This window comes from Adiantum capillus-veneris, chromosome 21, assembly GCF_014529385.1.
Source record: "Adiantum capillus-veneris isolate H3 chromosome 21, ASM1452938v2, whole genome shotgun sequence".
NCBI lineage: Eukaryota > Viridiplantae > Streptophyta > Polypodiopsida > Polypodiales > Pteridaceae > Adiantum > Adiantum capillus-veneris.
Window position 1 is genome coordinate 18,324,254 of NC_140951.1, and position 23,946 is coordinate 18,348,199.

Sequence of the window (23,946 nt, forward strand, 5' to 3'; positions counted from 1 at the left end):
CTCTTCGTGATGCAATCTCCACCCCTTGGTGCGTGACATGCTGGCGGCCTTGCCTCTTCGCGATGCAATTTCCACGTGCTGCATTCCTTACGCTGGCTGCTCTTCGTAAGTTTTTTACACAAGATACTTAAACCAACAGCGCATGTTTTTTATTAAAACCCAAAGTGGGTGCCCAACCTAGCCGGCCAATCCAATTCGTTAACGGGCCATTTGAAAGCACCCCTTCACTTAATCAGCAAGCGATAAGAGAAATGAAGCGTTGGAAAATTCTTTACGCTCCTCTCTCCTACGCAGCCAACGCTGGCAGTCTTGACGCCTTGCAACTCCATTCCCGCGCAGGGTGCACACACTTGCTATGGCTGACGAGCACCAGTGGACCACTTTCTCGTACATCTCGTACATAAACGAGGTTCTCAACATTGAATTGCCGGGGTACCCTCTCCCGGCACCCGAAATAATCGTCATTCCCCCGATACTCCAGAGCCGGAACCGCACTCAGCACACGAACCAGAGGTAATCATAATTCTGGATTCCCCAACTCCCGAACTTGTACCTGTTCAAGAACCTGTCTCTGCACCCGTTCCAGCGTCCCAGGCCGTGCCGGTCCCGCAGGAGTACTTGCTATACGTACCCACCGCCATGTGACACAGTTCCAGACTTGGGTGGTGTGGCATATTTTACTCACTTGCGACTCTCAACACCTTCAGCATTACGAGTATATCATTGGGCGATACCCCTTCTTGCCTACTCACTGACAAAGTGCAGGGTGGACGTTATAAACAAAATTCTTTCCCTCCAGCCCCTGGTACATGTTCACAGCGAGCTACGACTTCCGGATTACACACCTTTGTCGCCCGCTCCAACAGACACCTCCTGTCGACGAGGTCGAGGACATCTCTAATTCTTCACTTGTCTCATTTGGTGACAAGTTTGCATGAGCTTCTCCCGACTATCTACTACACACCTCGCCAACTTCCCCTCCTTATTCTCTTTGAGAGGTAGCCGTGTCGACATCACAGGATGGAAGTCAAGCAGAGGACACCTTGGATGTTCTCAAGGAACAGATGGCAGTACTTACGACCAGCCTCGTGTCCATATCCACTCGCTTGGACCAGATACAGATGTAGACCTCTTCTCAACGTCACCACACTACTTCGCGGACTCCACATGCAGCTTCTCCATCACCTTCTTCCGAAGCCTCCGCGGACAACAACGAAGAACCGGATCCGACAGTCGAGGTAGATAATCATGAACTCCAATTACTTTATAAAATCTTTAATGCTGCTTAGAAAAAGAAACTTGATGGTAAATTGCCGGAGCCCTATAACGGTCGCTGCAACAAACGTGTGCTGGACCAATGGTTGTTTAAGATGGAAGTTTATCTATCCAATACGGATTTGGCAGAGAACAAAAAGGTTGCACTAGCAAGTTCTCTACTGAAGGACACCACTTTCCTTTGGTGGCAACGACGGGTTGCAGATAAGAAACACACACCTTCATGGGATAAATTCCGGCGCGCAATTCGCAAGGCCTTTGAGCCTGCCAACACAGATTTTCATGCCCTGTCCTCTCTCCACCGCCTGAACCAGACTGGTTCCTTAGCCGAGTATATCACAAAGTTCCAAAGGTTGACTTTGGAGATAGAGACCCTCAGCCCTTATGATAAACTCCACAGTTTGTCGATGGGCTCGAACCCACCCTGAAGGATGACGTGCACAAATACAACCGGGCCACATTGGATGAAGCCATTGCCTATGTGGAACGCCTTGGTGATAATTGTAAAGAATGAGGATGCAAGAGAGCTACACAAGACAAGCACAAAGCACACAGAGATGGAAAGCTTCTTCTTCTTCTTCACAGAAAAGAGAGTACAAAATGACTAAGTGCTAAAGTTGAAAAGTAGCACATATGTACATGCGGTCACTAAGTGTGAACTCGCTAGAAGCATACTAAGCTAGCACTATAAGTGTAGTCCAGCTGTAGAATCACTGGCAGAGATCCTCCGTGTCGGTCACCTAACGCGCCAGTGAGTAAATGCCGTAAGCGGCCAAGACCCGTAGTGGATGCCAGCTCAAGGTGTAGAGCTCGACATCTCAACAATAATCGGCGTACTCAACGGAATTTTCCTCTTGGAAACCAATTCTCCAATCGTGCTCGTCCTTTCCAATGTGATCGCAGAGGATGCTATAGTCAACAGCAACGTTCATCTCAAAGCTTTTATCGATCTTCTAGACAACCCTTCGTAGGACAGCAAGCCTTTCGATCCTGTTTTTATGGCAAAGCATTAATTTCTCAAGCACGATTCTCTTCCAATTCTAATCGGAATCAAGACAGATTTCGGCCAAATCACCGTCGAAATGGCCGCCGTGATTTTCGGCCCAATCCTTCCTCCGGACAACAAACCTCTTCATCGGCTCCCTCCACTTCTCAGTCCAATCACACAGGATTGTGCACAATATGTGGTGGTTCACACAAGTGGTATGAATGTCCAAAGCACCCAAACCCTTCCAACATTCGACAAAATTCAAATATGGAGTCATGCCTAGATGCAAAACATTGTCCACCTCCTGTACTAGACAAAGGCAAACAGGCTATTCGTGAGATTCGAGTTTCCAAAATGGTCAACGCATTGATGCTGAATGCGCACAATCGAACCTCAGTTCTTATTGATCTGTCTTACCAGGTTCTCAGTCTTCTTTGTTTCATCGGTCAACATCCAATCAATGTGCTAGTGGATAGTGGATGTTTTGCAAATTCATGAGCACTTCATTAGTAAGCAAGCTCCGCTTACCAACACAATAGAGTTTGGAAGCTTTTCAAGTAGAACTTGCAGATGGATCATTTTTGGAGTGCAACAGAAAACTTCAGCAGTTACTGTTCCAGATTCAGGATTACCAGAATCACTTAAATTTCTCAGTAATGCCCTTGTCATACTACGACATGATTCTTGGTCAATCTTGGTTGTACAAGTATGATCCCGTTATCAGCTTCAGAGATCATTCCATTCGCTTTTTCATGATCATTGAGAAGTAGGACTCCGTGGTCTTTTTAATGCGAAGCCTATCACATTGGTCTCAGCTTTACAAGTTAAACGTTTGTTTCGCAAGCGTGATTGTGCAACGGCCTTGGTTATGTTGCGCGAGAAAGAAGCTGAAAAAGAAGAAAAATCAAAATCCTCACCATCACCCACTGCTTACTCGCCTTTGTATTGATTATCGTGCTCTCAATAAACTGATGCCCCAGCTACCTGCATGACTTTGATGAACGAGATCTTTGGCCTTCATTTGGATAAATTTGTGATCGTGTACCTCGACGACATCCTTGTCTTCAACAACCCCATGGTAGATCACAAAGAACACTTGCAGATTGTTTTTGAGATATTACGTACAAATGTGCTGTACATTAACAAGAAGAAGGGTGAATTCTTCAAGGATGACGTGGACTATCTTGGACATGTGATTTTTGCTACAGGGATTGCAGTGGACCCCAAGAAAATCCAGGTCATTGTAGATTGGCCTTTACCTCTCACTATTTCAGATGTGTGTTCTTTCTTGGGACTTGCCAATTTTTATCACACCATAGTTCACAAGTTTTCGGATATTGCTTCTCCTTTGACGGAATTGACAAAGAAGGATAAGCTACATTGGACTCCTGAAGCAGACAAGTCGTTCACCGATCTTAAACATTCTTTGACGACAGCACCAGTCTTAGCAATAGCAGATCCTACTCAACCATTTGATGTAATGACAGATGCTTTTGATCAAGCGTTAGGTGCAGTTCTTATGCAGAATTATTGCGTCATAGCTTTTGACAGTCAAAAATTTTCGGCAATTTAGATGCGATATCCAGTATGGCTAAAAGCAAGGGATGGTGGTACAAAATTGGTTGTCCTTGATAGTACCTTTTGATGGTACTTTGACAAATCTTTGCAATGCGATTTATCCAAGTCATAGAAGAAATTAGTTATCATATTATATATCATTGGATACATCTTTAAAAGAGGAACATCAAAATAGAATGTCGGACAAGTTTTGACACAGACTACAAAAATTTTACTAGTCCCCACTTTTTCAGTGGTACCAATAAGGTGGAAAAAAAATTGGTCCTTTTTTTGTACCACCATCCCTTGCTTTCAGCCGTATATGACAAGGAATTTTTGGCTATTGTACATGCTTATCGAACTTGGAAACATTACCTACTTGGCGCAGATTCAGTGGTTAAAATAGATTATTAGTCTTTGACGTATATTTTCACTCAACCTATGATGAATCCTCGTCAAGGAAGATGGGTTGAATTTTTGGCCTCGAGCAACAAATGATGCCATAAGTGACGTGCAGATGGAAATTCTCGCATGTTTCAAGAACGAATACTCAACAGAGCGTGATTTTGGAGATGTGTTTCGAGCTTTCAAGTCATCTTTTCCAACTCTTGCAGAAATGAACATGTTTGCAGCTTATACAATAATGGATGAGTTACTGTATTACACTGATCGTATTTGTGTACCTCACAATACACAATTAACGAAGATTTTAATACAAGAACATCACGACGTTCCTTTTGCTGCACATCTTGCAGCCAATAAAACATATCGGCTTTTGTCAACAACGTGTTTTTGGCCACAAATGCAAGCATTTGTGATAAAGTTTGTAAAGGCTTGTCACTCATATCAGATCATGAAAGCTTCTCAACAACTTCCTCAAGGTCTACTTCAACCTTTACCAGTACCAAAAGAAAGATGGGAATGTCTAAGCATGGATTTTATCACCACTTTGCCTGCAGCCTCACTCACCCAAAGGCAATGCTCAAATTTTAGTGGTGGTTGATTGGTTTTCCAAAATGGCGCATTTCATTCCTTGCAAGAAATCAGCTTCTGTCCCAGATGTTGCTATACTGTTCGTACATAATACTTTCAGACTACATGGGTTTCCAAAATCCATCATTTCAGATAGAGATCCGAAGTTCACAGGACATTTTTGGAATTTGTTATTCAAATCTCTTGGCACCAATCTCTTGTTCAGTTCAGCTTACCATCCTCGAACAGATGGTCAAACAGAAAGAGTGAATCAAATTCTGGAAGAGATGCTTCGACAGTACATTCAGACTCGCTTAGCATCTTGGGAGATTACTTGCCCCTTGTGGAGTTTGCTTATAATAATCTCCTCATTCAGTAACTGGAATGACCCCATTTCAAGCAGCATATGGACACACTCCTCTTGTACGTACGAACTTTGTTCTTCAACACAAAGTAGCGTTAGCAGATCAGTTGGTTCAAGAGATGCAAGATGTGCTTATACAGATTTGAGATAAACTAGTTCATGTTCAACAAAAATACAAGAAGCAGGCAATTTTGCATCGTATTATGCAGAATTCAAAAAAGGAGATTTGGTTTTACTGTATGTGGCACCCCATCGCTACAAAACAGTCAAATCAGTCTTTCCAAAGTCACATCCTCGCTTCTATGGACCTTTCAAGATTATCAAGAAAAATTAAGCTGTTAATTACAAGCTGGAACTTCCACCTTCATGGGGAAAGATACATCCGACTTTTCACATTTTCTAGCTCAAACAATATATTCAAGGAGATTCGCGTGTTGCAGACTTATCTTCTTATGTACCAGAAATTGAAGAGGACATATTATTCTGGTTTCAGAAACGATTCTCAATGTTCGTCAGAAAGAAACAAGACAAAAGATTACAACTGAGTTTCTTGTTAAGTTGTAAGGTGCATCGGAAGTGAATGTTGAACTTTGCTCAAGATGAGTGCTCCGAACTGTCCTCAAGGGTTCCTTTTACTTACGGAAGGGAGAGCCTTCGGTCCCTTCAGTGAGAGAGTGCAAATGATCACAACAAAGTGGTAAACACTGTGAATGAAGGTGTTGAGACTGAGAGATAGAGAGAGAAGAATACGACACCAGAATGTTGTCAAACCCTCCTCCAAAGGCCCCACTCTCTATGGTGAGAGCGGTCTACTATTGATTGCACAAATCTCTACAATGCTATGGACTTGCCGACGATGTCGACGACGATGAGGATGACGATGAGACGGGCTGAAAACTGAAAACGCTATGGACTAAAATCTGCAAATCTTGTATCTGCTGAATTCTGACTCTATGTCACGACGATGCGACGACGACGTGCTGAAAACGCAGATGCTGAAATCTGCGTTTTTCGGGCTGAATCTGCAACCACTGGCTGATTAGACCGTGCGGCGAGGATCTGTTGCGGGAAGGTGAGATCTGCAAGGTTTGGGGGCTGCGGTGCGGAGTTGTAATGCTGAAATCTGAAAACGCTGATGCAGAAAAGTTGAACTGTCGCCGGAAATTGCAAAACGCTAGGTTGACTTGCTGGTGCAAAAACGCTAGGCTGAATTGATGTCCGCAATTGAGAACTTGCGGGAATGAAAAGCCACTAGGCTGATCTGTAACTGCTAAACGTTGGGGCTGATCTGCACTCGAAGAAAATGCTGGTTCTTGGTGGCTGAAAACGCGAGGTTGCCTGTCGGAGGAGTCTTGCTGAGAAGGTGCACTGTCGGACGCGTGGTCCCTGCTGCCTCTTCTGCCAGAAAACACTAGCGCTAGCTTTTCTTATATACATGCTTGGTCAAATTGCCCTACCCAGTTTCCCAACAAAGTCACTTATTAATAATAAGTGAAAAGTCGCTAAAATAGGGAAAATAGGTCTGTGCATTGTAAAAATTCTCCTGATGGGTTTTGATGGTAATCTGATGATCATGCTGTGTGCAACTAGAGGATATGCATCTACTCTAAGTGTCATGGTTTTTATTTAAAGAGGGAGGGAATGTCACGATTGTGACTAAGATACATAATACACACATACTCATGGATGCAGATGTGCGAAGTGCCATGCCAAGGAGGACCCCTACGCTTGGATGGTCACGACCCTTCGCCCAAAAGACGTGACTCTTCGCCAAAAGCCACACTCCTTCGACGACTGATCACTCCCCTTCGCTCTATGGGTGTGACTCTTCGCCCAATGGTTGCAGCTCTTCGCCGAAAGGATGTGTCTTTACGTCTAAAGTCATGTCTCTTCGCCATGAGATATGCCTTTTCACTAGTGACTCTTCAATTCCTATAAAAGGAACCCTTTGTACTCAGTTTTCATTCATTCAATTAAACACAGTCTCTTGAGTCTCTTGTCAGAGTTATCTTTCTAGTTCTAGTCTTGTGCAGAAATATAATAAACACATATGAAGTAATATACAGTTCTTCACATGGAGAGTGAGGAGCATTTTTGTTTGCAGATGCAGAGCTTATGCTGACATTAGAGGCTGATACGAGCCACTATTCAGAGGGCAGTCTACCCTCCGAGAGATCATGCACTCTCGAGATTAGAGATAGTTGGGGCGCTACTTGCTAGAGATGCTGAGACACATGGATACACTTCTGTAGCCACCTACAGAGACCAAGGTGGGGGGGGGGAGACAATCACAACGTACAGATTTCTTCCAGAGAGCTACACCCCCCCACTCCCAGACCCACCGAAGAAGGGTCACACTGAGACGAGCTGGGCTAGACGACGCCTGCGTGCTACCGGATGCTAGGCCCCACGACTCCACCGCACACAGATTGAGGAGATCTGGACCCGAGCACATCGAGCTGCCGAGGAGAGATGCGCCCACCCAACTGCGTTCATTAGGGCATCCCTTGCTCCCGATCCTCCCATGTACCACATTTTACATCCCCACATTAGCACAACATGGAGATAGCTAGATTGATGCATTTGCATGGTTGTACTACCCTGAGCATATAGACATGCACATACCTCTAGTACTAGAGCTCCACCCATCCCCATAGATCTCACCATCCACCAGAAGTCCTTTTCTTTTATTTTGTACCAGTTTGAACTATTTTGTCTTTTCAAATAGACGGAGGACATACACACATGTATACTTAATTTGTCTCATTGGCCGACTTCGGCCTCACATAGACGTTTTAAAAAAAGGCTCTCTCTCTTCTCCTCTCACTTCTCCTCCTCCTTCTTCCATGCTTGCTTCTCCTTGGTCTATCCTGCGACCTCTTTCTCAAGCTTGTATAGCCGGTTGGTGATGCCGTTGAGGGTGTCCGCAATGTAGGACGTCGTCTTATCTTCAGGCTTGGTCATCTCCTCCTTTGCGGCGTTCTTCGGCATGTCGGCGTTTTTTTGGGGGAAGGGGGGGGGGGGTAGGGTATTGCTGGCGTAGGACAGAGGGCTGCAAGATGAGGGCGGAATCAGCCAGTAGCGCAACAGGCTAGCACGCGGGGTGAGTCCCAGCAGGGAGGCAGGGCACAAGTCAGCACACACACACACACACAAAGAAAGAGAGAGAGAGAGAGAGAGAGAGAGAGAGAGAGAGAGAGAGAGAGAGAGAGAGAGAGAGAGAGAGAGAGAGAGAGAGAGAGAGAGAGAGAGAGAGAGAGAGAGAGAGAGAGAGAGAGAGAGAGATGAAATGAAATTAAATGTTATATTGACGTCTTCAAAAGGCCAAATTGACCTATGAGACCAAAAAGTTACTGTGTGTGTGAGAGAGGAGAGAGAAATGAAATGAAATGTTATATTAACGTCTTCAGAAAGGCCAAATTGACCAATGAGACCAAAAAGTTACATTGGTGAATCTGATACCATGTCTGAGTACGGAAATTACAAAGTTACAGAGAACTAACACTAAAACACTAAGGAGAAAGGAAATAGGGGGAGGGAGGGGTTGTGGGTTCAATTGAAATCTCTCATCGGTCGCTGTCGGATCTCATCGACCTCCTCCATGGTCAGAACTCTGGTTGGGCGTCTTGCATGTCGAGCTAGAGTGATTTGTATCTTCTGTTGCAGCCTTCGTCGGTAGTGGGAGACCCCCCGAGGTCGTGGACGTCTGGATCTGCCAAGTTTAGTGGCTCGGTCAAGCAATGTACCTCTAGTATGAGTAGGCTCTGAGATCTGCTGTAATGACTGCTCCGTTGGCTCTCCTCTATCTGGTGTAAAGAAATCTGTGATTCGTCTCTGAGATTGTCTTACCCCTGATGTCCTCAGCAAGCTCTCCCTAAGTCTGCGCAGCTCTAGTAGGAACAATCCGAGACACCTCTGATCCTTGTATCTCATGACCCTAGAAAAAGGTCCGAACCCTTCTCTGAATAGATAGTGGAAGCGGCCGCATATCTCATAGTATGCTGGGCAGTGACATGTGTAGTGCAGCTCTGTCTCTGGCTCTAAGTTACATAGGTGACATATCCTGGCTCCTGCCGGCACCCCTCGAAATCGGCCAATCTCGATCTGGAGCTGATGTGAGGATGTGCGTATCTGTCCAATAGCGCATCTTATCCCATGAGATAAATGTGTATCCATGTATGCAGGCCTGGTCACAAAGCCGTCCTCCGTGAGTTGGAGAAGATACTGTCTGTAGAAGGCCATCTTCGTGCCCAACTCCTATGTCGGCTGTATCCATGTGCTCCCGCGAGAGAGAGAGAGAGAGAGAGAGAGAGAGAGAGAGAGAGAGAGAGAGAGAGAGAGAGAGAGAGAGAGAGAGAGAGAGAGAGAGAGAGAGAGAGAGAGAGAGAGAGAGAGAGAGAGAGAGAGAGAGAGAGAGAGAGAGAGAGCCCTTATGCTTACCTTGACTGGTTACCGGCGAGGGACTTTGGCTATGCTACCACAGATTGCTTGGCAGGGGGATCCTCAGACATGTGATGAAGTTTTCTCAGTCATCACTAGCATTACACTATGGAATGTTTGGAGAGCTCGTTGTCTTCACATTCTCAGTGCGGCTTCACAGCTCCTCCAGGATACCCTCACTGCCATTTGGCTGGACATCATTCACACACTGATTTGGCAGTGATTTGGCAGTGGGATTCTTCCTCAGGTACATCTCGAGCAACCGAGGCTCGTCGATTTGCCTTCCTTCGGCGTTGGGCCCGATCCCCACTCTTCTTCACACTTACAGGTGGCCAGATTACATGGCATTATACCCCTCCTCGGTGGTTTCTCCTCCACTCATCACACCGACCACCATGAGATTGTTCTAGTCGAGTTGTCACTATAGTGGCTCTCATTCTTACATTCAGCTTGTACACCCCACATGATAGGCTATTTTGGCATCCATTGGGGATTATATTGTACTCAGTAATATACAGCCCTGACTTTTCCAAAAAAAAAAAAAAAAAAAACGAGAGAGAGAGAGATGAAATGAAAATGAAATGTTATATTAACATCTTCAAAAGGCCAGAATGACCTATGAGACCAAACTGATACAAAAGTGGTGAATCTGTTACAATGTCTGGGTACCTTAGTACTTAAGTACTAAGTGTGAAAAGTGTGAAAATAAATGTGAAAACTAAATACTAAGTATCAAATAAACTTCTTAGGAGCATTGTGGGTGTCTGGCTAGAATGCTTCTAATCCTTTTTTGTAGTCTCCTCCGGTGAAGTGTGCTTCTGCATCTTGGTCGTGGTCGTCTCGATTTCCTAAGCTCAATCGCTCTGTCAATTAGGGTGCCTTTGGTATGAATGTGGGTACTCCTTCGTGCTGGCTGCCGGCCTCTTGCTTCTCCTTCCACTCCTGCTTCTCTCGATCCGAAGAAATCTGTGATCTGCCTCTGAGGCTGTAGTGCTCTTTGTCTTCTCATTAGATTATCCCTGTGCCGATGTAGTTCCAGTAGGTACAAGCCTAAGCATCTTTGATCTTGGTATTGCATGATTCTATCTAGAGGTCCAAAGCCTTCTTTAAATAGGCAATGGAAACGCCCACGTATCTCATAGTATACTATGCAATGGCATATGTAGTGTAATTCTGTCTCCGGTTCCATTCCGCATAACTTGCAAATTCTGCTCTCAGGTGGGATTCCCCTAAATCTGCCGAATTCAATTTCCAACTGGTGTGAGGATGTACGAATGTGACCAAAAGCACATCTCAAACCATGAGATAGGTGGGTATCCATGTAGCTCGGGCGAATCACAAATCCATCTTCAGATAGCTGTAGGAAGTTTCCTTTGTAGTCGGCCATCTTCGTGCCCAATTCTTGTGTAGGGTCTACCCATGTCCTCTTAGTATCCAACTGTATAAGATCCTGTCGGATGATTTTATTAATCTCCGTTCGTGTAATTGCCAGTGATGGAGCCTCAAGAGAGTATTGGAACGGGGGTAATCTTTCCATACTGAACCCATCTATGAAACCACGAGGACAGTTGCGCATACCAGCATGATGTATCCCCTTTCATTGCTAATTGTCGAGAGGATTCGAGGGCCAATCTAGTATACCGGCAATTATTTGAATCCCACAAACCATGTATAAAGGACACTGATCTGATAAGAGCTTCATTTTCTCTCGGAGGGGCAGCTAGTTCCGCTTGGGTAATCGCGTGTGGTACGGAGGCCTTGGCTCTAATCATTCGGGAAATCATAGATACCAAAGGTCTCTCCATTGACTTCCAATTATCCTGATCCACAGATGGTCCCCAAATCTGGACCCCATAAAGCATAGCCGAAGCCACCACAGTATCAAAGAGCCATAGTTTTGTTCGTGGTTCCTGAAACTGCACTTGTGAACACATCCTCTCCAACCCTCCCAAGGCCGCAGAGGCTCTGGATAATCTAGCATCCGCTGCTTTCTTAAGAGTAAACTTCGGTCCTGCAAATACCACACCAAGGTATGTGTATGCGTCTGTGTTCTCTACTGTATCCTGGCCATATGCAAATGTAGGTGCCGATCTCCTAACACTGCGGTGTGGTATTAAACACCATAACTTTGGTTTTACCCAAGTTTACAGACAATCCACTGTCCTCCGCGAATTTATGTAATGCATCTAGCTGCGTCTGCATTCCATCTGGTGATTCTGCTATCAATACAATATCATCTGCATACAACAACAAAGGGATCCATGACCCTGCAAGTTGAGCACCTCTGTCACCATCTCTATCAATGTAATCTGATACCTCATCTATGTACATACCAAATAAAGTAGGGGACAGTGGGCATCCCTGCTTCACTCCAACGGTGGAATGAACAATGTCGGAATCCCCTTCTGGAGTACGTACATAACCAGTTACTGACCCATATAAGGCCATGATCCCCCAAATAATCTCTTTGGGGACCCCTAACTCTTGCATCCTGCGCATCAATCTGGCCCTTGGTACTGTTTTCAAAAGCTTTCCGAAAATCCACAAAGCAACAATACATCCTTCTCCCGTTTGCTCTTCCTTCCTCAATAATGGCTCTGAGCGTATGAATATGATCTAAAGTGGAATAACCCCTTTTGAATCGAGCTTGTCCTGTTGCCCTTATGCCCTCATTCTCTGCCTATCTACTCAATTTTTGTTCAAGAATGGATGCGTACAGTCGGGTCAATGTGTGACCTACCATAATGGTACGGTAGTTCCCGGGTATCATAGGATCCCCTGACTTGAAAATAGGTACGATAGTAGATAATTTCCAAGATTCAGGTAATCCTTCACACATGACCTGATTAAACAGACGAGCAAGGACTTCTGAAAGTAGATCCCTGGCATGGATCAGATGTTCTGCTACTAAACCATCATGATCATATGCTCTTCTTGTCTTCATCTTATCAATGGCTTTTTTCACCATTTCCGTAGTAAAGAAAGTACTAGTAGCAGGGCATGGCTCTAGCGGATCTGGTAATGGAGGCTATCCAGATACCATATATAATGATGTTACATATTAACCCCAAATCTCAGGAGAAGTAATCGTCGGAGGCGGTGAGTGCTCGTGAAATAAGCGCCAGGCCTCATGTGAGTCCTGACTCAAGAAGAGCTGATATAAATCCTTCTCCAGTTTGGCTAAAAATGCCCTTTTCTTGCGACGTACTATACACCGAAGAGCAATCCGAGACTGCTTATATGTGATGATCCCAAGTGTAAGCTCTTTCTGGAACTGGGTTCTCGTCTCTCTGCATTCCTCGTCATACCAACTGTTTTGAGGCATGTTCCCAGATCCTCTCTTCTGATCAGGTTGAGTATGTGGGTATGCCTCTTGTGCTGCTCCATGTAGTATCTCTGTTAACTGAGAAGTTATCTCCTCTACAGTATATACTGGCTCGGCTGCCCACATCCTATTATAGATCTTTTCCACATAGACTGAATCAGTCTCTGGCGTGAAAGTATATCTTGTGTGTGTCTTCTTCCTTTGTACTTGAGAGGCATTGTATTGGAAGGAGATTGATAAGGTCAAGAGAGCATGATCCACTGCAATCCCAACCGGTCTGGGTCCCAGCTTAAAGTCCTCGATACTAGAAATAAAGCTTGGTGAAGTCATGACATGATCCACTGAACTGGCCCCATGCCTGTGCAGGAAGCATGTGAATCCCCCAGATAACGGGAAATTCTCTAGACCATTAAGTATGGCCAAACCATGTATAGTTGCCAACTCCATGAGATGTCTCCCATATTCAGTGTGTTCTTTATCCTGTGAGTTTCTAGTAAGCCCCCTCTGTGATAAATCCACTTCTCGGAGCATTTCCTCAGAAGTATCATAGAATACTGCTTGAGAGTTGGCCGTTCTGGCATTAAAGTCTCCTAAGAGAATGATGTCTCCATCTCTAGAGAACTCCCATATGTCATTATTCAATATGGAGAAAGGGGACTGTCCTTTAGGTGAGGAGTAGATTGAGGTACTTGGAGGGAAGTAGCATATAGCGATATATAGAAATCTACCTGTCTCGGCTCTCATTCTCACCCACATATACCTGCTTGCTCATCTTTCTTGATAATCTGTAGTAGTGGTTTCAGCTCCTCTTTACATAAGACTGCTACTCCTCCTGAACCCCGGCTACCCCGTAGAGATCTCTTGTCTGGTCGACCAGCTGTTTCCCATAAATAACCCTTCACATGTGGCATACGCTGTCCCGGTATCTGGTGTGTCTCTTAGTAGAAAACTATGTCTTTGTCCATAAAGCCGTCTTCAAAGGCACCTACATCTAGCTTACATGATCCATTACAATTCCACGCCGCTATCCGGAGCGTCGCCCCATAGGTCTCGCACCGTCATGCTGAGCGCTTTTCCAGAACCACTACTTTCCCTCCTCTATAAAAGGCAATTTTCCCCTTTTCTCTTGTTGCCTTGATCTCTGGCATCAACTCTGGCATCAACTCTTGCATGTGTGCCACTTGTGCCAATGTAAGGTCATCTCCTAGGAAAATACCGGTTTTCTTAAGAGTTGGCCTCTTCTTTAGAAATTCTTTCCTTATTTCTATATTCAGGAAGCGGAGAATAAGTGCCCTATCCTTTACGTTTTCCTTCTCATTGATTCCTTTCTTGCCCACTTTCCATGCACTTGTGTGAGTAGGCTCTGTGATGCCCATGCGTTGTAGCAGTTCCTTCACTTCTTCATCTACATTCTCTTTGTCTTTGACTCCTGTGACCCGCACATGCAGAGCCCGATTCTTCCTTTTCTGCTCTTCCTCAATGGTCATATTAATAATGGTAGAAGTAGGTGTGGTCTCGAGCATCTGGGCCTTCCCTTTCTTCGCATCCTCAATCCATTTCTCTGCTTCATCAACCTTTTCTTGTGTCTTAAAAAGATGTTCCGCCCATGAAGATGCCGTTTTCGATTTCTGTTCATCTCCTTCCCGTAGAGCTTTCATCTGATCCTTCATGTCCTCGAGCTCCTTCAGCACCGAAGGTTGGTCGTCTCCCTTCTCCTTAGTTGCAGATTTGCAAGCCGCAAGTTCTCCTTTCAGCTCCTCGATTATTGCATCTTTTCCCCCCATGTGCTTTTCCATATTTGTTCTCCATGCTTCAAAACTTGCTACTGCTTCATCGAGTTTCTTTTGCATAACGCATTGTGTTACATTTACTTCGGCCTTGATTAGGTTTCGTAATTCCGTTTTCAAGATCTGAATCTCCTCATTCTGTATCCCCCGGATCTCTCTCCTTAGTTCTCTCATCATGTCTCCATACATGGAGTTCCTGTAGCTCTCAGCGCTCGCGTGCATTTCCTTCCTGATGTCATCCCTCATATAGTTTAGCTATGATTTGAGCATCACCTGGACCTTCTCCATCATTAGTTCATCATGTATCTTGGAGGTTTTCCCCACTCGTAAGGATCCTGGTGATAGTACAATATCTCTGTTTCTCCGTTTAAATGTAGCTGTTGTTTTTTTGGGGGTGGTGTAGCTTTGTACACCCGGCCCTTCCCCTTCGGTGGGCGGATCCATCGAACCCGAGCCACAAATGTGGGGTAGGGTACTTGAGAGAGAGAGAGAGAGAGAGAGAGAGAGAGAGAGAGAGATTGATTGAGTTTTCTACCTGCAGGTCTTCCCTTCTGGTTAAAATCCACTGAGATTTATCGTACACCTCTTCCATTTACCTCAATTGAGGAACAAACTAAGCATGTATTATCATCATCTCTTGTTTTTCCGTGCTACTTTAACTTCATGTTTCTTAAAGAGAGAAGTAACGACTGGAATGAGACTTCGGTTGTTGAAGACCTGGAGGAGGCAAAAATTAGAATATCAAAGGCCATACACACTGTTATCGAAGGAAAAGATTTTCTGTATGGTGGATGTGGAAAATCTTATATTGTCATGGTCAGTTTGGATGCGGGAGAGAAGTGTGCAAGGGTTGGTGTTCCGCCAGGCTTTCCTGTCTGGCCTTGCGGTTTATTGAGATCAAAGCTTTCTTATCTTATTCAGAAGGATGATAGTAATGCAGTGGATGAATTCCTTTTCAATTTCTCAAGAGAAAGTTACATTGATCCACCTGGAGGCCTTTCATCTAATTTTTCTGAAAGTGGTGTTTATACAGTTCTTAGCATTAAAGACTTGGGCCACAGTGAGCTTGGGCTTATGAAAGACAATGCACGCATTACATCAAGAGCAGTTATTGGAAAATACCGCCACTCATGGTTTTTAACCTGCAGAGAGAATACCTTTATTACACATGAAGAGATAAGCCTGATGAGTAATATTGTGGTGAAGTTCTTCATGAATGGGGGAATTGATTTTAATTCAAATGAGATCTCCATGGAGGAGAGAGGTGAAACCTTACCTCTTGCAGCAGATGGAAAGGCTATTCTTTCGTTCAGCCTGCTCAATGCTGAACCTCGGGACTGGTTATTTGACTGGTATGTTTTTTTCATAAATCATTTCGTCACATTTTTGTCGTTACCCTTGCCGTATTTCTATGAGAAACACTACTCTTTACCTCTAGGTTCCACTATTGAAAAGAGTAATTTTTGTAAAGTACTGTTCAGACACTGCATGAGTCTTTTCTTGTTTGATTTCTTTCTTCATCTTTCTTTTAGCTCAGTCTATTACTTGAGAACCTTTAATGTATTCTACCAAGGTAAACTTTGTGACATTTAGGACATTGAGAGTGAGGGTCAATTTTTTTGTATGTTCTACAGATGTGTCTATATCAACTGAAGAGGTCCTTCTGTTTACGTTTTGGGCTCTTGATTTGTTTTTGTTCAAATTTCAATTCTTGTGGAAATGTGACTTGACTTGCTTGCTTGCAATCTTGGAACTCTTTATGTTGTAGGAACTTCAAGGATTTGGAACTCAGGTTTTTGGAACCCGTACTTCAAGCATTGCAGCCTATAGCTGACTTGAAGGTGGAAAGCCAGGTAAAGCTATAGTGATGCCATGCTTTCATTAATCTTGTCCTATGCTATAGCTAGGTAAAGCTATAGCTATGCTATTCATTCATTAATCTTTTTCTTGGTGAGACTTTAGCAAGCCTTAGCAGGGGTTGCGTGCCCAGAAATCCTGGAGCAAAATGTGCAAATTGTTCTGGAAGAGGCTCATGTTTCTTAGTCAACAATGTATATTGTATGGGCCTTTGTCTAGTTGATTTGGCAATCAAATACTAAGCAATTTGGCATGCTGTAATTTTTCTAGGCTTTTGATTCTGAGATTTATTATGGATTTTCTTCTAACGTTATGAGTTTTTCAAGCACTTACCACTCGAAGTAACTCTATGTAAGGCTTTAGAAATTTTGTATGCTACTTAGCTGTATAAGTTGTGTAAGGTGTTACTTCTTGTGTGATACATAGTTGAGAGACCTCATTGCAGGGCTGCATGCTCTCAGGTGTTGTGATTTTGGTCTTTCCTTCCTGTTCTTGCCACTTGGGCTTGCCTCATTACTCTTGCAACAAAAAAGATTAATGTGGAAGCATGAATCTTTATGAATGCATTCTCAAGTTCTTCTGAGATAAGAAGATCCCTGCAGGTGCTTTACTACACACCAAGTACTGCTCAATCAACATGGGAACCAACTCTAAAGAAGAACGTGGTTTCTTTTGATCGTCTTCCCTTCTTTGTGAGTCCAAAATTATCGGTTTCCACCTTGACAAACATTTTATCAGTTGTTTCTGACTGTGATTATGTCTTGCAATTATCTTATTTGCTTGTAGTTTGACACTTTTGGGTCGGTAAGATGTCCAATGTGGAAATTGACAATCTTGCATTTGGCAGGTTAACGCAAATGAATGGCATTTAGACACGTCCAGTGCAGCTGCTGGTCGTTCAAAGGTTCTACATTTTGCGATGTAACCTTCAATATTTTACTACATTTTAATGGTCTATACCAAGCCTTTGTTTATTTGAAATGAAATTTCTATCAAGTAGGAGTACGCAATCAGAAAAGCATTGGTGGCGCAGGCATTATCACAGTGAAAGCACTAAGGGTTCTGTATGCTCGTACGCTATCGAGAAAGAAATGTAGAACAATAAGTGTTTCAGTAGAGATGGACTGCTCTAAGCAAGGATGTCTACAACAGAATTGATTTGTGTGCCGTGGTACAATTCATCCAGGACATGCTGGTAAAGAAGTGTCTTTTTCCTTGTTACTGGGTAGTTGTAGGTACAAGCTTTTGCCGAGAGCTATTTGTGAATGTCCTATCTCTCATGTAGCGCTGTAAGCAGCGTATTACTCTCCCTCCATGGAGGATAAGGCTACAGTAGGTGCCGCTTACTACTTGAAGAAAATGCTGCTGGTCCAAGATAAAAGGTGTAGTGTGGTTGAACATCGTGTGTCTAGATCTCTGTCCCAATGGGAATCACTCCATCCTCATAGAGAAATTCTGTAGTCTTTAACTCCAGAGGCCTACCAGATGCCTAATCTCTGTGGTTGCTGCAAATACTGCAAGGTCCGCAGAGCCTGCTGCCAATGTATCTTTGTGGTTTTTTGACATAGATGAGCTAAGAAGTTGCATCAGAAAACTAAGGTGAAAATGGGTGCTCAATGATTAAATAAGGGACCGGAGCAGTTTACCTTGAGTACGCCAATCGGGAGGAAAGTCTTCGAAGAGTATCCAACAGCCACCTTGGTAGTTTAATGGGTTTATCCACACCTTTAAGAACAAAAGGAATCTTGCCATCCTCATCAGCACTGTGACCCAAACCATTATCAGCTACTCAATCATCATGAGTGTGCTCATCAGCTACTCGAGCCTCTGGAAGAGTAGGGGATCTACAGTAGAAAATGCATCATCAAGATCGCGAAGCGAAGGCAAATCCGAGGATAACCTGGAGAACCTAGGACCTAAGTTCCCTCGGAAGGAAAATCCTCGTTGAAGAAAACATAACGGCACGAGTTCCTTTGGCTCTGTGATATAGGGACAGTAGCCTTTGGTGAGCTAAAGCTGACAAAGATCATCCTACGGGACTTGGTATCAAACTTCCCCCTCTACTTCTTAGGAACAGGAGCATAGGCATTAGACCCAAAAATCTGAAAATGGGAGACGTCATGCTTTCTACCAAAGCATGATGATGCCTGGGATTTGAGCGCCAGCCATTGATATGCAACTCTTGATATGGAACTCCTATGTTCATGACTCGAAGGGGCGTCAATTAGGTGAACGGACACATATATGATTGGAGAGGATGGAACAAGGGGCCTGCGACATCACTTTCTTGGGGGCGCTCTTTGAATGCACAGTTCTTTGCAGATTGGCTCTCTATATGCAGAGGGAATCATGCCACAATTGCAGATATTGAGGATGTGATTCCTCCTTTTTGGCAAGAGGTGATACTGGGTACTACCAATCTCCCTTCCCATGACGAGTGGCCACTCACACTCCTATTGGTGCACGCTTTGGTAGCAAGTTTTTTAGAGTAGACTCAGATTCAGGACATTCATGCTCTGTTGGCATTGTTTCCACTCTTCTCAAGACATCCAACTCTTTCAATGGTTGAAACTATTTTTGTAGTAGAATCCTCTGTTAAACATTGGGTTGTGGACCCGATGTTTTTCTTTAGATGATGTCAATGCTTGGTGTTTATGGGTGTGGGAAAGCAGACAATTGTCATAGTTATCATGGGTTATGGTGGAGTGGTGTTGGTCTTCAACAGCTGCAGATGAGGGTTGGAGGGTTTCATTCTTTGAGTATTCTGCTAGCATTGTTTGGCATAGTCTCCTGCTGCCACAACTCAATAGAACAAGAATGCATACGTAAGAAACTAAAACAACTAAACAAAATTGAGAGAGAGATGACACGGCACGACGCAGTTCTGTGCCCAGAAGCACTGGCCCCAAAGACTGGCACTTCTTCTCGGTATGGCTTTATTTATTAAGCTTCCACAAAGTACAAAGTCCAAGGGTTTTCTCTCTCTCTGGCAAGCTTCAAGCTAATCTGTTGGGAGAAGAGGCCTTGGTACTCTTTTTAAGGTCTCTGGCCATGTCCAAAAGTAGTTACGTGAAAAGCATAGGTTCTAAAAGCATCTGGAGCCCCAAAAGCTAGCGCTCCATGGGTTGTCCGTATGACATGCCACGCCAGCAGTTGTCAGTGCAAATCACGATGCAATTTGCGGAGATCCATACGGCTTTCCACGTCATTAGCCTTCACGAAATTTGGATCCAACTTTTATTTTAAAAGGTTTTAGGACCCTCGGCCGGGTTCCATAAATCAGGCGTGTTGAGTTTTAACTTTAACCTCTTTAGGCCCCTCGACAAGAACCTTCAAGTTGATTCAAAACTTCTTCGGCTTCTTTCCGAGAGGTGTAGGCCCCTACTTGTCCGGGCTCTATCCATGCCACGCCATCACTTTGTGACATGACCCTGTTTTCCTATGGAGGAGGTACTTTGGACATGTTGCCAAACACAATCCATGCTTTTGAGATGCATCCTCGGGAGATGGTTTTGTCCATTGTGGTTGTAGTTGCAACTTGCTTTGTGGATGATATGGAAGGCTAGACGCGTGCATGTTCTTAGCGGTTAGCCTTCTACTTCAGTAGACACTCTTAGCAGTATATGTCAGAGATAGTTCATACTGTACGCGGCCAATGGGATACATGAGTTTGCTCTTCTAGGGCAGCAAAGGAATGTAGTCATATTTTCTTGAGGAGGTTTTTTGTTCCATGAGGTTCCTCGCAATATCACTAGGTTGAATTACTTGGCATTATTTTCCACTACCCTGGTTCATCCTCTATGACTACTATTGGCCACCTTGAGCCAGAAGCATTTGTATATATTTTGATTCACTCGTACGGATCATGCTTCAAGAACCATCATTACTTGGTCATACATCAATGTTTTCCAAAGAAAAAAGAGTTCGCACCTTCTCAACCACGGTTCTATTCTCTTGCTCCACAACTACCCTTTACAGGTGGTCTGGTAGTTGCAAGCTCATGCTTGATGCCAATGTCTGCACAATACTTCACATAAGCATTGGAGGTGAACTCAGCATACTTGTCGGTGGGCTGGCACGAAAAGTTTTCAACAGCTTGCAAGTTTCCTTGTCCACAAGAGTCCGCCGTCAATTGGAAAGGCTAAGCCTCGTGCTTTAGAAAGTATAGCGAAGTGATCCAATAAACATAGTGTAGTAATACTTGACATCTAGCTGCCCAAATGAAAGTAGACTTTTCTTGATGCCAGATACATACCTAACATCATGCAAAATCAGCTCTTGGCCATTTTCAAGCGCCAAGTGTACAGTGCCAACACCCTCAATCTCACATGTCTGGTTGTTGCCCAAAGTAAACTTTACCTAGACTACCTGCAATGTATGAAGCAAAGGACTTCAAAGATGGAGTAACATGAAATGAGGCACTACTGTCTACTATCCATGATTGTGACAAACCATCATGTGTTGAAAGTAATACATCAATTACCTCTGGTTTTGTGTGTACATGTCACTTGCCATTGCCACACTACCATCATGAAACCATGAGTCAACAACAAGTGCATCATCCGTGTCAACAATTTCTTCATTGAACACACTAGAAACAACGTTTGCCTTGACAACTTCCTTGGAAGAAGAGTCATGCTCATTACTTTTGGCATCATTAGAATCCTTCTTCTTCTTACCTGCTGTGTCTTTCTTTCAAGTTCTTGCTTGTAGTACCTGCAATCGGGCTTTTATGCCCTTTGCGTCCACATTGATAGCATGTAACATCCTGGGACTTACCCCTGCTCTTACTCCTATTCTTGCCTCTATTGATTGCAATATTCTTCTTTTCAGACGTGCCTCTAACATTATATGTTGACCCGTTGCATTCACAACTGGTCTTTCTTCTAATCTCTTCATTGAGAATAGAACCACGTACACCATCAAATGTCAAAGCAGCATTATTGCTCAAAGAAACAACTAAAGCTTCCCAGCTGTCAGGCAAAGTCATCAATAAGAAAGTAGCCTTTAGCTTGTCACTAAACGGTTGCAAACCAGAGTCTTGCAATTGACCCAAGATACCTGTGAAAGCACTCAAGTGTTTAGATGCAGGCTTAGACTCATCCGACTCCATGTTCACAAGCGTACGCATAAGATGCACTTGATTCATAGGAGTTGTATTCTCATACGTATTTCTTAGTTTCTTCCAAATAGCATAAGCAGTGTCAAGACGCTTAATGTTTGTGAGCACCTCATTAGACACAGCCATCTTGATGTAAGCAATAGCTTTCTTATTAAGCCTAGCCCAATCATCATCAAGCAGCAGGTTTCACTTCCAAAAGTGCATCATCATAGTCTTTGAGAAATAAGATTCCTTGCATTCTATCCTTCCACAACTCAAAGCCAGAGCCGTCAAACCTCTTGATTTCAAGGAGAGACTTTGACTCACCACTCGTAGATGCATTAGAGGCCATTTTGGTGCAAAAAGAACCAAAATTTCATTGCTGTAATTTTATGACAACACGCTGCAAATTGAGATTTTAACCTCTTACAGGCTCAATACTCGGTGTACTAGAGCAAGAAGTGGCAACACTGTGTTACCATCACTTTATCACAAGTGTACAGCAGTAAAGAAGGATAAATTTCAGCAATAAAAGCTGAAATTTCATCACCCAAATAGGGAATACATTCCTTGCAAAAATACTCCCACTTCAACAGTAAAACCAAAGTGCATTTGCAACAACCTCTAACCTGCAAATGAAGTAAAAGCTGTTGCAAAATGTATTTTCAGCAATACACCAACTCAATGGAGAGTATTCCGCAAGTGAAATATAGCCACATAAATTTCTAATGCATATAAAACCTGCAATTTCCTGTGATTTCTTGAAAATCTCAAGAATAGAACTCAAGTTCTCTGCTCAAATTGTTCACAAATTGCAATACCAATGTGTGCAAATGATTGAAATTTTAGCCAAAGCCCCAAATTTTGACGGTCTAATTTCTGAAATTTTTGCAAATTGGGTAAACCCCCAATTTTCCTCAACCTGTAAATGCAATTTTAGCCTGTAAAGCTTCAATGTACTATGGAATTGCTGAAATTTCAGCCACTTGTGAAATTCCGCTTTTCTCCTGTAATCGATTTTGCTTGCTCTTTCCTGCTGTCACGCGAACTGAAGCTCTCATAGCCTCAAACTTCAAAGAGAAGCTATGGGCTGTTGTGAGAGGAGAGAGAGAGAGCGCTGGGCTGAAATCGGAGAGAGACAGTGGATTGGCTGAAACCGTAGAGAGAGAGAATGCTTGCTACAACTGCCAGTAGGTGTAGGCGATGGCCTGAACCATGCTTTGATACCAGTTTGAAGGAGCGAAGAGCTCTCTAAGTGCAGGGGATGGGGGGCACGAAGTTGCAGACGGGGGAGAGAGAAATCGATGCACAGGTATTTTGCGTGTGTTGCTCGGCACGCTTTACAACGTTATGTTCTATTATTTTAGGGTACAAGTATAAAGGTCACTTAAGTGACCCTAGGGGTGTTTCACACCCAAAATATAAATGAGTATAAAAGCGTACAAGAGAGGTGGCCAGAGGGCCTTTACACCCAACACTCAACATGCCTTTGGTAAAGCCTTAACAATAGGCGGATGCCCTCTCACTTTTCTGGATTGTACGCTGTAGTAAGAGCCAATTTGATGCCCAAACGAGCAAAACCTGTTGGGTTACAAGGGTAATTTAGGGTGGTGAGCGATAAGCTACCTAGCGGAGGAAACTCCAAAGGGAAGGCCGAGGCAGGTCCCGCAGTATCTGGGCCTCTGACCAGAGGTACTTAGTCGCTGTCACGCCCTGCACTAGCTAGCAAGATGTGTCTCTCAAGAGCGTTGCTGTAAGAGAGTAGATAATCTTGGCCTCTTGAGGAAGGTAAAGCCTCACGTAGTCAAGGGAAACTAGTGACAAAAGCGTCTGACCTAGCAGCTTGGGTGCAATTGAAGTTTTTGTCATTTTTCTTGTGCATTCTTAGTGTGCGAGGAAAACGGTCGAGCGTACCCATCCCCAACTCTCAAAACAAAAAATCTCCGTGTTTTTCTTGTTTCTCTCCTCATATGCCTTGCAACGCTTATTTTGTTTCTTAATATTGCGATCTTCACATCCAAAACATTTTGTATCCCTCAAATAAATCCAACCTTCATCAAGGATAATCTTTCGTTTGGTCTCATCCGGCATGGTGCATACAATTTGCCGCTCTCCCAAGCGAGGAGCTCCTTGCTTGCCCACTCTATGTGCTTCATAAACCATAAGTTTTGACATGCCAAAGTGGGTTTTGAAGAAATCTTCGATAACAATGGCAAGAGAAGGAGGTGTCTCTAACTTCTCTTCGGGAAATCCACGAATAACAATGTTCTTGGAACGTCG

General features: G+C 43.9%; 1 protein-coding gene across 1 annotated transcript in view; it reads left to right on the forward strand.

The window, feature by feature from the left end:
• The window catches only part of LOC147430614 (GPI transamidase component PIG-S-like protein), a 121,242-nt gene that overhangs the window by 52,511 nt on the left and 44,785 nt on the right, over nucleotides 1-23,946 (forward strand). Inside the window, exons 2-5 of the mRNA XM_086493205.1 lie at nucleotides 15,250-16,060; nucleotides 16,477-16,561; nucleotides 17,168-17,257; nucleotides 17,413-17,486. Of these exons, the coding sequence (XP_086349331.1) occupies nucleotides 15,250-16,060; nucleotides 16,477-16,561; nucleotides 17,168-17,257; nucleotides 17,413-17,486 (1,060 nt within the window). The remainder of the gene's footprint in view (nucleotides 1-15,249; nucleotides 16,061-16,476; nucleotides 16,562-17,167; nucleotides 17,258-17,412; nucleotides 17,487-23,946) is intronic.